The following is a 15530-nucleotide window of genomic DNA, read 5'->3' on the forward strand; positions in this document are numbered from 1 at the left end:
AACTTTTACAGCAAACTGAGCTACAGTAGCTCTTCTGTGGGATCGGACCAGTCAATGCGCCCATGACCCTGTTGCCAGTTCAGCGGTTGTCCTTCCTTGGGCCACTTTTGGTAGGTACTAACCACCGCATACCAGAAACACCCAACAAGACCTGCCGTTTTGGAGATGCTCTGACCCAGTCGTCTAGCCATCACAATTTGGCCCGTGTCAAAGTCACTCAGATCCTTACGCTTGCCCATTTTTCCAGAACTTGACTGTTCGCCTGCTGCTTAATATACCCCACCGCTTGACATGTGCCACTGTAACGAGATAACCAGTGTCATTCACTTACCCGTCAGTGGTTTTAGTGTTTTGACTGATCGGTGTATGGTTGCCGCATATCTATTCAATATTAAACAACAGTTCTAACCTTTCTGTTGCAGCCAAGGCACTTCGAAAAGCTTTCAAAGACTTGACCACAACGAGTCTCCATGGTGTCATTTGACCGACTAACAAAAGCCAACCACAAGAGCTGCCTTCCTGTCACAGAACTCCACTCCTGCACGGAGCTAGACTTTGATTACAAGCATCGCCGTATTTCTGGCTGAGAATATCCCTGATTGAGTGCCGTTAGCGTGACTGAGTGATCATGTCTAGAGTGACCTAAATAATCATGTCTGCCACGATTGGGCCGCTGGATCAGGTGACCAATAACGTTACGGAAGTTACACAATTGGTCGGGCGTCGAGAGGGATGGGGAGAGCACACAGTTAAAGCACCCCAGATAACAGCCACTCTTGACAGAACAGTCGCTTGGGGAGATCACAGGGTGATTACGCGGCTTCTGTGGCCACTAAACCTGCACAAGTAAGACACAACAAAGAAACGGCCAGTGGGTCTTATTAGTGGTTTACAATATCATCAGCGCAATATCTTTTTGTGAATAGCGCCTTGAGATGGGGCAGATAACAGTTGCAGGTGATGCGCACTTCATGGCGCTATCAGAGGCCACAAGCCTCCGCTGATAGAAACACGAAAAAGGAGACTGCGTTAACTGATCATTTGAATAGGTGTACTTACAATAAGTTGTCTTTCAAATCAAACATCCCAAGACTGCATTCATAACCTTTTATGTTACCTGAACGTAGCTTAACCATGTCACGTAATGATAGTTAAGTACACGTGAACAACAAATATTACTGGGACCACTACAGGAAATTGCAGATGAACATTTAATATCCAGAGAGTCACATTATGGACACTACTACTGACTATCCCAGGAACAGATTGGCCACAATTTCTAACATTGACCATACACGGCCCAGCCCAGAGGTTTATTAACTGTTCAGATTTTTATTGTTCAACTTTATTGTTCGTTTTTATATTTTCATTTTTGACCTTGACATCGTGTACTAGCCCTGTACTGTAGGCTAACGTTGGTTGTTCTAACTAGCTTAGCTAGCTAGCTGCTAGCTCCTGTCCTGTCTTTCGCAATTTTTGCAAAGACGAATTATGATGGATGCAAACATCGTGGGCCGGATCCTACGGGAATCTGTTCACACTTCCTCCTATGAGGAAAAACTAGGAGTGAAGGCACATGGGGAGACCAAAGCCACCCGCCATCAAGCTGGTGCAGAGAGTGGGCTCGGTAAGTCGGAGTTTTAAGTGTTCTAGTATGATGAGGAGGAGTGGCTAATGGGGAGTGTGCTAATAAACCGCTTGTATTGCCGGCCTTGCGTGGTGTTAAGTGTGCTGCTGCAGGAGACGGGTGCTCTTCAAAGTTTGCAAGAGATGGATTTGAGGATCTACGAGGCTCTGGTCATCTCCCGGCTGGACTACAGCAACTCCCTCCTTGCTGGTGCCCCGGCGTCAGCCATCAGACCTCTGGAGCTTGTTCAGAAAGTTGCAGCTCGTCTGGTGTTCAACCAGACCCTAAGTTCTCCCACACAACAACTCCCCTTCTCATGTCCCTACACTGGCTCCCAGGAGCTGCTCGCATCTGGTTTAAGACTCTGGTGCTAGCCTACAGGGCAGGGCAGTGAAAGGAACAGCTTCTTCCTATCTCCAGGCCATGGTCACAAAGAAGCTGGGCCTGAGAGAAGGAACACTGTACGCCGGCCTGATCAAGACGGCCTTGGAGTAGAAGCACTATGTGCACCAACCTCATTAGGACGGCCTTGAAGCAGGAAGGCCATGCACATAAATCTGATTAAGACATGTGCTACACCTGCAAGACAACTTGAGGGAAACGGGACCGACAGTGACGAAAGGAAACCAAGAAGAAGATCACGCCTGTCTCCGAAAAGCACCATGCCTTTTTGTTTTAGTATTTAAGATTATGTTCTTCCACTATTTGGCAGACGACTCCCGGTTGCACTGAGGGTACGTCTCCAGCGCTGCAGCATTACCTGTGAACTATTTGTTGTGTGCCAAATAAAACATCGCGAACCAGCAAGAAGTCGTCTGACTTCTTATTTGCCTATGTCGACCTGAATCAAAGAACCGGGTTAGTCTTTTGCAAAAGCGAAGACTCAACAGTCAAGCCCTACCAGTAGCTGCTCGCATCCAGTTTGAGACTCTGGTGCTAGCCTACAGGGCAGTGAAAGGAACAGCTCCTTCCTATCTCCAGGCCATGGTCAAGCCCTACACCCCCGCCCGACCACTTCGCTCTGCTGCCTCGGGACGCCTGGTTGCCCCGTCGCTCAGAGGCCCTTACTGCCGATCGACCCGGTCCCGGCTCTTTTCTGTCCTGGCCCCGCAGTGGTGGAATGAACTCCCCACTGATGTCAGGACAGCGGGGTTGCTGCCCATCTTTCGGCGCAGGTTGAAAACTCACCTCTTCAACAACTACTACCCTGTTACTTGTTCTTAGCACTTATTGTATTCACTCATTAAAAAAACAAAAACCTCTTTCTTGCACTTTTACTTTAGCACTGGTTTTGCTCTTAGATGCTTGTTTAGATGCACTTATGACCTCTGATGACTAGTAGTTCTCCTGATTTCCTACGTTAAATTAACGTATTGTAAGTCGCTTTGGATAAAAGCGTCGGCTAAATGACTGTAATGTAACGTAATGTGCGAAATTTTGACAGATCTGTTAAGCTTCATGAAAAGGTCAGTACAGCCGTACAATCAAGTCTGTTGGGAAATGTGAGGATTGATACTCCGATTGATGAAGGCAAGCGTCTCCAGTTGGCAAAGCATAATGACACGGTCCCGAAAAACTGTGACGTTCTGAAAAGGTTGATTAATTCGGTGTCATTATTGGGTCATCAGCAGCAGGCATTTAGGGGGCATGATGAGAGTGAAAAGTCCGATAATAAAGGAAACTACAGAGAGACGGAAGAAGGGTTTTCCCGCTATGATGATGTTCTGGCTGTTCATTTGAAATCAGTGAGGGATGTTTTAAAAATATAATGGGGGGGGGGGGTTGGTTGGTTGGGTGGTGGCTTCACCAAAAAATGTTGGTCAGCAGCCGCCACTGGTCCAGCCATAGACTTGGTTTTGACCTCGTCTTGTTTGACTCAACTGCCATGTGGCAGAACATTCTTACCGCTTAGTTCCTATCTGGTTACTCTGCAGGTCCAACGATCACTGCCTCAATGTCTGTCAAGTCACCAGAGTTGAGCTCTTTATGGTCATGGTTGCAACTTGTGGTTACTGGTTGTGAAAAGTTTTATCTTTTGCAACTCGCATGTTCTCACACAGTGCCTCTGTGGGTAAAGCCTAGAGTACGACAGACCAAATGTAAGGACCTATAGGTACAAAGCAGCTACCTATACCACAGAAGATTAGGGTGAAGACGGGAAAAAAAACCCACATTACTCATTGTGTGAAGCCCCGTAAACCCCACCCTCAAGGGAAAACTCAGGAGGGTGGGGTTTTCATTAGAAATACAAAAAGGCAACCAGGCCTTCTTGTATTTCTAATGACAACAGCCATTGGGTAATGTGCTGAGTGTCCCGAGAAACCACAGCTTTGGTGATCACTGCAGCTGCTACTACTACAATCGGCTGCTCCCGTTAGGGGTCGCCACAGCGGATCATCCATTTTTGCTGAAAAATGGCTAGAAATTTTGCGAATGAATTAGCAAAACATTCAGTGCAGAATTTTAAAATGTCATTTAATACCCCCCCCCTTATTTTATTTACAATCTTGGAATTTTCCACTGCTACATATCAGCTTGTGATACTCTAAATCTATAATGGGCAGGGGGTTCAGACCCTAACAAATACAACAGCTATCGGCCAAAAATGTCTTAAGAATGTTTGAAAATGTTCATGCAGCAGATTATGTGGCCTTATTCTTGCCAGAAAGAACAGATAAATTAGTGAGATTATTGCCCAATCCTATAGTCATTCATCTGGGTTACCTACAGTCATACTATTTTCTGAATGAATACTGCTGGTAAAGGGTGAGGTTCCAAAACAAAACATTCATCATCATCATCTTCAAAGTAGCAGTAGTAGTAGCAGTATTAAATTATATAGTAGTAGCACTGGTACAGGGCAAAATTGTACAAAGTGTAATTCTTTCATTCAAGTACATGATACATGATTTAAATATTTATAAAATATCCCAAAGCCATACACATAGTGCAAACTAACATATGAGGAAAGTACCAACTCCACATATTATTCTATACAGTACAGAAGATCTAGAAATATCCTTGCCAACCACAAACAAAAGGGTAAAACCTAAGTATTCAGAGCAACAGAATACATAAAAGATTTCATTCTCATTGACCGCTCAAGAGTTTGGCCAGTAGCTCTATGAAAAAAAAAAATGAAAAAAAAGTATATCAAACGGTTTATTGTTGGAATACTTTTCAAGCGCACACACAGGACCCAACTGTAAACTGCTCTTAGTTTGCTGATTTTGCAAGTGTGTCTGTGTGTGTGTGAGAGAGAGAGAGAAATACGTGTTGTTTATGCATAGGTTCCCCCTGTGATGAGAAGCTCATAGGCAGTATCTTGGCTCCTCCGGCACAGCACCACGCAGGCACACAGCATCCCCAGCATCTGTTAGGAGATGGAAAGCTACCATTAGTAGATCTTCGATTTTAATGCATTTTAGAAGAACATACATAGTTACATTACAACTTCTAAAATTCTAGAGAGGCCTAAAAAAGGTGGGATTTCATTACACCCTAGAACCAGAGAAACTAGCAGAGGTCTACGTGTTAAAATTAGAGTGAATGAGCCAACAGGAAACGTAGATTTACAAAGTATAGATGCTTGGTAACTCATAGTGACTGCAGCAAGCAGAAGTCCTTGCCAAGAAATGTCTGAGGGACAAAGCCTCTTCTGAGACCCTGTGCAGCTGGCTCCCTTTTTGTATTCAAATGAAACCATCTGAAAGGGTTAAAAAGGTCAAGCGAGTCAATGCGTTCACACACTCACTCGCAACCTTTTTTCAGTTTTCACTTCACGCTTTTTACTCGACTCATTGTTCCTATCGCTTTTCACTGCACACAGCAGATCTGCCATACAAGCACTTATTAAAAATAAAAAGCAAAGCTAGAAGAGATAAAAATGTTCAAAAGTATGAGTGCTAATTTCATAAGCATGATAAAACACATTGAAATGGCTTATGGTATATTGGCAATAAATGAAATAAGAAAAGGCTGAACTCTAAACTGCAACTCTACTATAAAATGGTGCTTTTATGATTCAAAGCCTGATGTATGTGAGGACTTTACTTCCCCTGCCAGTGAAGGGACAAAGACAGTGACTGTCTCGTCTTTTCCTCTGGACTCTATTTGACTCAAACAGAAAAGTTGGACTGCTTGAAGGTCTACACAGCACTGGTTCCCTAAATCCCTTTTAGACTGAAGATTGGGAAGAGATGAATCCGGTTACATCCACATTACTAGGACACCATCATCATCATTAAGAATCAAAGTTGGACAGTCAGTCTGTGTGTAATTATATTCTAACACAGCAATTAATGAAATCATTTTCAAAGTCATTTTGGTTCTTCACTGATTAGTCTCCAGCAAGAGCAGGAGATCAATACACCTTCCACAACCCTCTCCTGTGCACCAATCCCACAGGTTGGTCATAGAGCTACAGAGAATCCCTACTTTATTTGCTAAAAACTGGTGTTTATCTATTAAGACAGACATTTTGATTCGAGTTCAATACCTGGATAGCAGCAAAGGTCAAAGCAGCCCAGATGACATACATCATGATCTCTTTCAACTTCTTCACAACCAGAGCTTCACATCCCTACATGCACACAGCATTTTGAAAGTAGGGGTGAGTGTAAGAGGTCAGACTATTTTCACGTTAATTCTGTCAGGTAAATTAACTTAACAGGAGAACAGGTAAAAGTTAGTTTACCTCCTGATAGAGGTCTTCAGGATGGGTGAGGGAACCCGTACAGCTGCCGATGTTAGGCTTGCAGCAGCTGATAGGGACACTGTTGTTTTTGGATTCTTCAAACCAGCGTGTATACTTCCAGTCTGAGTAAATGTGGATCCCACAACACTGGAGCTGTATTTGTGATAACATGGTAAAACGTAATTAAGTTTCCTGCAATTCTTACTTGGATGACGGGTAAAATGGTGTAGACCTAATCTCCTCTTCAACACGTTCTCACCTGTCTTTGTATGTAGTCAATGGCACGGCTGGGAGCATCACTGTTGGTGCCATTGTACTCATCGTACACTTTCTTGATGGAAATGTTTACTTCATCCTCAACCTGGCAACATTCAGCAACAGTATTTAAACAAAACCAACTCATAACAACATAAACACAAATCTGAAATTCCTTTAACAAAGACAACTAAATATCATAGAAAGCCACTTCATTTTTGTCATTGTACAGTTGTTTGGTTACAATGAAATTTATCTTCTGCATTTAACCCATCCTATTGTATAGGAGCAGTGGGCAGCTGTGGTGCAGTGCCTGAGAACCCACTCCAGTTATTTTTCCTATTGCCTTGGTCAGGGGCACAAGCAGGAGTATTAACCCTAACATGCATGTTAGGGTTAATGATGGGAGTAAACCGGCGCACCCGGAGGAAACCCACACAGACATGGGGAGAACATGCAAACGCCACACAGAAAGGACCTGGGATGGCCTGGGACCTCCTTGCTGTGAGGCAACAGTGCTAACCACTGGGCCACCAGTGATATTCTCTATGGTTCACAGAATGTTGCTGAGAGTTGCTCCCTCCTGGATGCAACTTACAGAGTAAGACCAAACAATGCAAAAAATGTAAGTGATCTGTTACACTCACGCACCTTAGCTCTGTAAATATATCCAAGAACCACCACCGCCACTTCTGTCATGAACACCAGCAAAAGAATGACGACGAACTGGGGATGCATTGCGAGATAAAAGATAAGTAAACTAGACAGGCAGGATTCTTTGAGAAACGTAATCTGTGAAAAGTTTGCCAGTATGAAAATAGAAACTAGTTCTACGAACAGGCTGCAAGGGGGAAAAAAACACTGTGCACAATATCCAATATGCATTTTCTGCATTTGTTATTGGTCTTTGATGGCTTAAGTGCAGTTGCCTGTGTGGCGTTTATTTACCTTCAAATACTGTACGTGCAATTTCCAGTGGCGCCCCCAAGGGGTGGCCAGGGGTGGCCACGGCCACCCTGATGCTATCCCTGCCCCCCCCCCAGCCACGAGTCGCATATGCAGATATGCTTCTGATTATGCATAATATGCTTCTATCTGATATGTTATGTTAGGTGCTGTTCATTTAAATCAATAATGTATATTTTTCTTAACTCTCATATTGACAGTTTTCAACTAGCCTATATGGTATACTACAACAGCATCATAGAATTCCCGAAATTCAGTCCTGGCTTTTGGTTTTGGTGTGCCACCCCAAGATTTTCAGTGGCCCCATTTGGCCCCCCCTATGAAACATTTCTGGGGGCGCCACTGGCAATTTCCTGTCTGTCACTGGGACTATACATTTCTGAACAATGTGAATTAACGAAACTGTAATAAGCATTCGGGCGATGTGTTAGCAGGCACATGAGCGCAACTTACAGCTGCAAGCCCGCAGCGGCTCTCCCGTACAGTGGCACAGCAGCCGATGAGGCCGATGACGAACAAGAGGGCTCCGACCGCAATGATGGTGACAGCGGGAATCAGGGTGTAGACGTCTTCGAAGAAGTGGTCATAGTCGTCGTATGTGATGAAGGCGTAGGCTCCAACATAGCACAGAATACCAGCTGCTGCCTGTGGGACGACGGATGGGTTACAAAGTTGGTTCGAGCTTAAACACTAAATTAATGAGGGGACACTCTGCGCCCCGAACAGTAGTGGATCTAGAGATTTTTTCCTGGGGTGGCAAAGGGGTGGCAAGACTGTGTCCCAGAGGTGGCAGCTGCCACCCCTTGCCACCCTGTAGATCCGCGCCTGTGAGGGGGGGAGGGGGATTCTAAATCGGCGACTTCTGTTTGAGATGAGTTTGGTGCGGGTCTCATTGACCTTCACCATGCATGTGCATAAAATATACTTTAAAAACATATTATCTGATTTATAAATGGGGTGGCAAGACTGTGTCCCAGAGGTGTCAGCTGCCACCCCTTGCCACCCCGTAGATCCGCCCCTGGCCCCGAATCACCAGCAGGCAGTGGCTCGGCCTAGCATAATTAGTCATTAACCAGTCGATTATCCGGCGAGCGTGTCGGCGATAAGCCGCACTTGCTGGATAGTTGACTAACCGTAGCAACGCCTTACTCGTTTGTTAAAGTTGACCACAAACGTAATTTTACAGACCGGCTTCGCAAGTAAATCCATATTTTATTCCGGGATATAAACAGTGTAACCGGTTATTTTCTTGCCCGGTGCGGGATTCGATACGGGGTGCACTGTACCACAAGACGACCTCACTAACTACATTGGTGGCAGCGGTGGGATCCGGAAGCGTGCGGATCCTCAGAAGTCTCTTCGGAGCGCGGGAATAACAAAGCGCGAGGGGCGCGCTTCCGGGAGAGGGTGACGACTGTAAACTAACTAATAAGACCCGCTGGCCGATCGACTAGGGGGTCTGACCCTTTAGTCGAGCGGTTAGCGATGTCGCCTATACCAGTGGTTCTCAACCTTTTTGGGGTCCTGGACCCCCTGCGTATTTTTGATCTACCCTGAGGACCCCTCCACCTGATCTTGGGGGAGGGGGGTTGCAATTTGATAGAAACAGTAGAAACTGCATTTTAAATTGCATTATAGCATTTATTCACTCTTTGGGGCAAAAATAAGAGCTTTCAGTTGTAACTTAGATATAGTTAACAAAACACAATTCTTTTGCAGTAACTTTCAGATATATGTAACAAAACAGAATATGTATTCAGTAACTTTCAGATATATGTAACAACAGAATTTTTATGCATTAACTTTTAACAATGCAAACGGGAGCGAGATCTCTTATTAAAATACAATACATTACACTTGTGAAACAGATGTAATTAGAGAAAAAAGTCCTGTTACCCTTTATAGTTTAGGTAGATAAAGGTCTGTCACATCTGAGTAAAATAATCCTATTTCTATAAATGTCATAGGATCTCTTTTTTAAAGATATTTTATTTTCACGGACCCCTTGCAATTACACCACGGACCACTAGGGGTCCGCGGATCCCCGGTTGAGAAACACCGGCCTATACGGTGTGAAACTATAAAATAACAAATACCGGAGGTTCCACTCTCACACGAGGACCACTTCATTTGGATCCCCCCCCAACGGAACTCCACAACAGCAGCACTTCCGCTCTCTCTACCGCCTTCAAACTAAGAGCTCAGGGCATCTACCGCGGCGACAGCTTATAACAGGAACTTAAAATCACTAACAGGGCAAGTCCAGAAAAATAGCTTGGCGTTATGTGGCCTCTCGTCGCAATACGGAAAGGGTAAGAATATCGCCAGCAGCTTAACGACAACCGCTACAGGTCGGCTCTCTTAACACCAGAAAGGCCCGGATGTGTGAAGACCACCTGAACTGCGCTGCCTTAGACGCACCCCGCCGTGCTCAGCTGTCGGTTCGCGTACTTTCAAGTCGCTTTTACTGAGGGGGGGGGGGTTACCGTCGTTTATTCACACGCCACCCGGAAGCGACCCTTTCCCGGGCTAAATGAAAAGGTGGCGGAGTCACCTCGGATAGATCTGCTAGCGGCGCCGTAGCCTAGCTTGCCTGCGCGCACCGAGGCGGCGGCGAAGGACGGCAGCCTGGTTCGCTTACCCAGAATATGAGGTTGAGAAACACCAGTACCGTCTTCGATGACGTGATACCGCACTGACCCATGACTACAAGGCTGGGGTGTCGTGAATTGAAACTGTTTGTTTTTGTTTCTCTTCGCAAAAATCTAAAACCATATCCTGGTCAACGCCACGACACGTATTAGCCCGGGTCTCCGCCGACGCTGAGCCGTTCTCCCCCAGGCGGAGCAGCGCCGCCGAAACAACCACTGGCCGGAAGTGGTCATGTGACGCAGTCGTCAATTCAGACAGAAAAATAAAATAAAAAAAATAAAATATAAGGACAATCTTTACTTCAGAAAAACACGAAGGCTTTAAAAACTGTCAACGTTTGCAAATCTCTGAATCTGCTTACATAAAATATGATCTCACCTTTATTTACTTATTTTTTTCTGTTATTTATTTTTTAAAATGTTACTTTCTCTTTTGTGTCTTTATTGTTTTTTTTTTATCTTCTATCTATTGTTTTTGTGGTGTCTCGTGTGTCTATTTTGGTCTGTTTGAATGTATTTGAAGTATCAATAAAGTAAGAAAAATAAATAAAATAAATAAAATAAAAAATAAAAATTTGGACAACACCGCACCTTATGTGTCAGCCTATTCGGGAGGAAAACAAATCCAATTATACACTGTCCGAACATTTTTCTCGATCTGTTTTTTAAACGGGTGTAAAAATGGACGGAAGTAGAGAGTAAGAAAAGGCAAAGGCGTTGCTCTGCTGCCACCTAGCGGTTGAGAAACGGAACGTACGCCAAACATTCACCAGCGAAATGAGCGCCTATCATAAACAGAAAGCGAGTATGCGTTAGTTTCTGATCCGAGAGCACTGATTAAGAGAAAAAAAACGGACAAGATAATTTAAAGTATAAATCAATCAAATCTTACTTTATTCAGACACACAGGTAGGTCCACATTAAAAAGAAAGATACAACACAGGACAACAACACAGCAGCTCACCAGTCCACAATGATTAAAAGCTGTGCAGACATTTGTTCCCGTGTTTCCAGAAACAAGAGGCGCACCTGGTGTCACTTCGTGCAGGCTCCGTTAAGAGCGTTATAGTGACATTTTTTGGAGTCCATTAATCGACACATACATTTACACATAAAATTCCTCAACACAGCATGAAAAGTGGGAACATTACTCGTCACAAACGTAATGACTTGCACTTGTCCATCTTGGAAGCTTGAGCAAGATTCTGAAAATTCCTCAACACGGCATGAAAAGTGGGAACATTACTCGTCACAAACGTAATGACTTGCACTTGTCCATCTTGGAAGCTTGAGCAATATTCTGAAAATTCCTCAACACAGCATGAAAAGTGGGAACATTACTCGTCACAAACATAATGACTTGCACTTGTCCATCTTGGAAGCTTGAGCAAGATTCTGAAAATTCCTCAACACAGCATGAAAAGTGGGAACATTACTCGTCACAAACGTAATGACTTGCACTTGTCCATCTTGGAAGCTTGAGCAAGATTCTGAAAATTCCTCAACACAGCATGAAAAGTGGGAACATTACTCGTCACAAACGTAATGACTTGCACTTGTCCATCTTGGAAGCTTGAGCAAGATTCTGAAAATTCCTCAACACAGCATGAAAAGTGGGAACATTACTCTTCACAAACGTAATGACTTGCACTTGTCCATCTTGGAAGCTTGAGCAAGATTCTGAAAATTCCTCAACACAGCATGAAAAGTGGGAACATTACTCGTCACAAACGTAATGACTTGCACTTGTCCATCTTGGAAGCTTGAGCAAGATTCTGAAAATTCCTCAACACAGCATGAAAAGAGGGAACATTACTCGTCACAAACATAATGACTTGCACTTGTCCATCTTGGAAGCTTGAGCAAGATTCTGAAAATTCCTCAACACAGCATGAAAAGTGGGAACATTACTCGTCACAAACGTAATGACTTGCACTTGTCCATCTTGGAAGCTTGAGCAAGATTCTGAAAATTCCTCAACACAGCATGAAAAGTGGGAACATTACTCGTCACAAACGTAATGACTTGCACTTGTCCATCTTGGAAGCTTGAGCACGATTCTGAAAATTCCTCAACACGGCATGAAAAGTGGGAACATTACTCGTCACAAACGTAATGACTTGCACTTGTCCATCTTGGAAGCTTGAGCAAGATTCTGAAAATTCCTCAACACAGCATGAAAAGTGGGAACATTACTAGTCACAAACATAATGACTTGCACTTGTCCATCTTGGAAGCTTGAGCAAGATTCTGAAAATTCCTCAACACAGCATGAAAAGTGGGAACATTACTCGTCACAAACGTAATGACTTGCACTTGTCCATCTTGGAAGCTTGAGCAAGATTCTGAAAATTCCTCAACACGGCATGAAAAGTGGGAACATTACTCGTCACAAACGTAATGACTTGCACTTGTCCATCTTGGAAGCTTGAGCAAGATTCTGAAAATTCCTCAACACAGCATGAAAAGTGGGAACATTATTCGTCACAAACATAATGACTTGCACTTGTCCATCTTGGAAGCTTGAGCAAGATTCTGAAAATTCCTCAACACGGCATGAAAAGTGGGAACATTACTCGTCACAAGCATAATGACTTGCACTTGTCCATCTTGGAAGCTTGAGCAAGATTCTGAAAATTCCTCAACACAGCATGAAAAGTGGGAACATTACTCTTCACAAACGTAATGACTTGCACTTGTCCATCTTGGAAGCTTGAGCAAGATTCTGAAAATTCCTCAACACAGCATGAAAAGAGGGAACATTACTCGTCACAAAAATAATGACTTGCACTTGTCCATCTTGGAAGCTTGAGCAAGATTCTGATAATTCCTCAACACAGCATGAAAAGTGGGAACATTACTCGTCACAAACGTAATGACTTGCACTTGTCCATCTTGGAAGCTTGAGCAAGATTCTGAAAATTCCTCAACACAGCATGAAAAGTGGGAACATTACTCGTCACAAACGTAATGACTTGCACTTGTCCATCTTGGAAGCTTGAGCACGATTCTGAAAATTCCTCAACACGGCATGAAAAGTGGGAACATTACTCGTCACAAACGTAATGACTTGCACTTGTCCATCTTGGAAGCTTGAGCAAGATTCTGAAAATTCCTCAACACAGCATGAAAAGTGGGAACATTACTAGTCACAAACATAATGACTTGCACTTGTCCATCTTGGAAGCTTGAGCAAGATTCTGAAAATTCCTCAACACAGCATGAAAAGTGGGAACATTACTCGTCACAAACGTAATGACTTGCACTTGTCCATCTTGGAAGCTTGAGCAAGATTCTGAAAATTCCTCAACACGGCATGAAAAGTGGGAACATTACTCGTCACAAACGTAATGACTTGCACTTGTCCATCTTGGAAGCTTGAGCAAGATTCTGAAAATTCCTCAACACAGCATGAAAAGTGGGAACATTATTCGTCACAAACATAATGACTTGCACTTGTCCATCTTGGAAGCTTGAGCAAGATTCTGAAAATTCCTCAAAACGGCATGAAAAGTGGGAACATTACTCGTCACAAGCATAATGACTTGCACTTGTCCATCTTGGAAGCTTGAGCAAGATTCTGAAAATTCCTCAACACAGCATGAAAAGTGGGAACATTACTCATCACAAACGTAATGACTTGCACTTGTCCGTCTTGGAAGCTTGAGCAAGATTCTGAAAATTCCTCAACACGGCATGAAAAGTGGGAACATTACTCGTCACAAACGTAATGACTTGCACTTGTCCATCTTGGAAGCTTGAGCACGATTCTGAATGAATCATTATATGCTACCTGCAGCCTTTCCATTTTTGCTTTGCTGTAATTGCGCCACAACTGGGCTGCATAGAGTGGAGTACAGAATAGGGTGGAGTACAGAATAGAGTGGAGTACAGAATAGAGTGGAGTACAGAATAGGGTGGAGTACAGTAGGCCCTGAAAAGAGCAGTTTTAACATCATCTGTACACATATGAAATTTGCGCGCCAGCATATTGGCTTGTGCGTACGGTTTGCAACACTGGCGCTGCACATCCTCGTCGTCACATAAATCATTCCTGATGACGTGACCCGGATGTCTTTCTTTGTTCACCACATTTAGTGCTTGGTCTGCCAAGAAGAATGAGGGAAAAGGTTGCTCCCGATAAAGTATCTATGAGTCTCTATGAAAAGTATCCACGAACAGTTGGAGACTACTGGCCACACAACGTGGCGAGCCTGTTCACAAAGGGCAGCGAGACACTACTGCTCCCGACACCAACCAATACAGTGCAGTAACTCTGCAACTGCTTGGAGAACTCGGATATCTCATCACCTAAGGGAACTGGTATAGAGGGGGGGGGGGAAGAGGGTAAAATGATGTATTATTTACGTGGGGAAGAAAGCAATTCAAGACATGTAGGAAAATAAGGATCACTTTCAAAGTGAAGCAATCTGATATGTTATGGAACGAAAGCAGTATAGGGCCCAGTGTCAGCACGGGGGGGTGCAATTACAAAACTGCGGATACACTATCCATGTTAAAGTTTTATATATTCTGTTATTCGGCGTGGAAGTACATCAGAATATGCACAAAACATCTAAATAGCGTCTCGTCTCATAAACTCTTACTGTTCCTTCCCTCCCAGCACACACACACACACACTTCTACTACGTTTCTACAGGAGCACCGCTGAGAGCATCCTGACTAATCGAGTCACTGTGTGGTATGCCAGCTGCACAGCCACCGGACCTGCACTGTGTCGTCGTGAAAGATCCTGCACCAATAGACTGGAGCTGTGGCCTCCATCACACCCCTCCCGGCCCAACCACAGAACAGAATACAGGTGTGTGAGCGCGTACAGACAATACATGTTAAGGACTGTGAAACACAAACAAACACATTAAGGCCTGTGATACACACATGCACACAAACACATCAGGGGCTGTGAGACACACACACACACACACACACACACACACACATGAGCATCAAAGACTGTGACACACACATGCACGCACACCCACCTCCACCCCCATAGACTACTACTACTATTACTACTTTTGGCTGCACCCATGACACGTCACCACAGCGGATCATCTGTTTCCATCTCTTCCTGTCCTCTGTCACGCCAGCCACCTGCATGTGCTCTCTCACCACACCCATAAACCTCCTCCTCTTTGGCCTCCCTCTTTTCCTCCTGCCTGGCAGCGCCACATTCAGCATCCTTCTCCCCAGTATACCCAGCATCTCTCCTCCACACATGTCCAACCCATCTCAGTCTTGCCTCTCTTACGCCCCTTTTTCGACTACACGGTACCGGCTCAACTCGACTCGATTCAACTCGACTCGACTCGCA

General features: G+C 44.3%; 1 protein-coding gene across 1 annotated transcript; it reads right to left on the reverse strand.

Moving 5' to 3' along the window:
* Positions 1 to 4088: 4088 nt before the first annotated feature.
* Positions 4089 to 10390, reverse strand: tspan3a (tetraspanin 3a). The gene is made up of 7 exons (XM_056281877.1): positions 10186 to 10390; positions 7998 to 8189; positions 7230 to 7304; positions 6583 to 6684; positions 6324 to 6476; positions 6126 to 6209; positions 4089 to 5000 (listed from the first exon to the last, which is right to left on the reverse strand). The coding sequence occupies exons 1-7, from the start codon at positions 10246 to 10248 to the stop codon at positions 4908 to 4910; spliced, it is 762 nt and encodes a 253-aa protein (XP_056137852.1). The 5' UTR covers positions 10249 to 10390; the 3' UTR covers positions 4089 to 4907.
* Positions 10391 to 15530: the final 5140 nt, after the last annotated feature.

The sequence above is a fragment of the Lampris incognitus genome, chromosome 6, assembly GCF_029633865.1.
Source record: "Lampris incognitus isolate fLamInc1 chromosome 6, fLamInc1.hap2, whole genome shotgun sequence".
In the NCBI taxonomy this organism is placed as follows: Eukaryota; Metazoa; Chordata; class Actinopteri; order Lampriformes; family Lampridae; genus Lampris; species Lampris incognitus.

Coding starts and splice junctions, on each gene's coding strand:
- tspan3a (XM_056281877.1), bottom strand. CDS start 10,248: ATGGGTCAGTGCGGTATCACGTCATCGAAGACGGTACTGGTGTTTCTC. Junction 6,685..7,229: donor GATATATTTACAGAGCTAAG/GTGCGTGAGTGT, acceptor GAATGTTGCCAG/GTTGAGGATGAAGTAAACAT. Junction 6,477..6,582: donor TTGACTACATACAAAGACAG/GTGAGAACGTGT, acceptor TCACAAATACAG/CTCCAGTGTTGTGGGATCCA.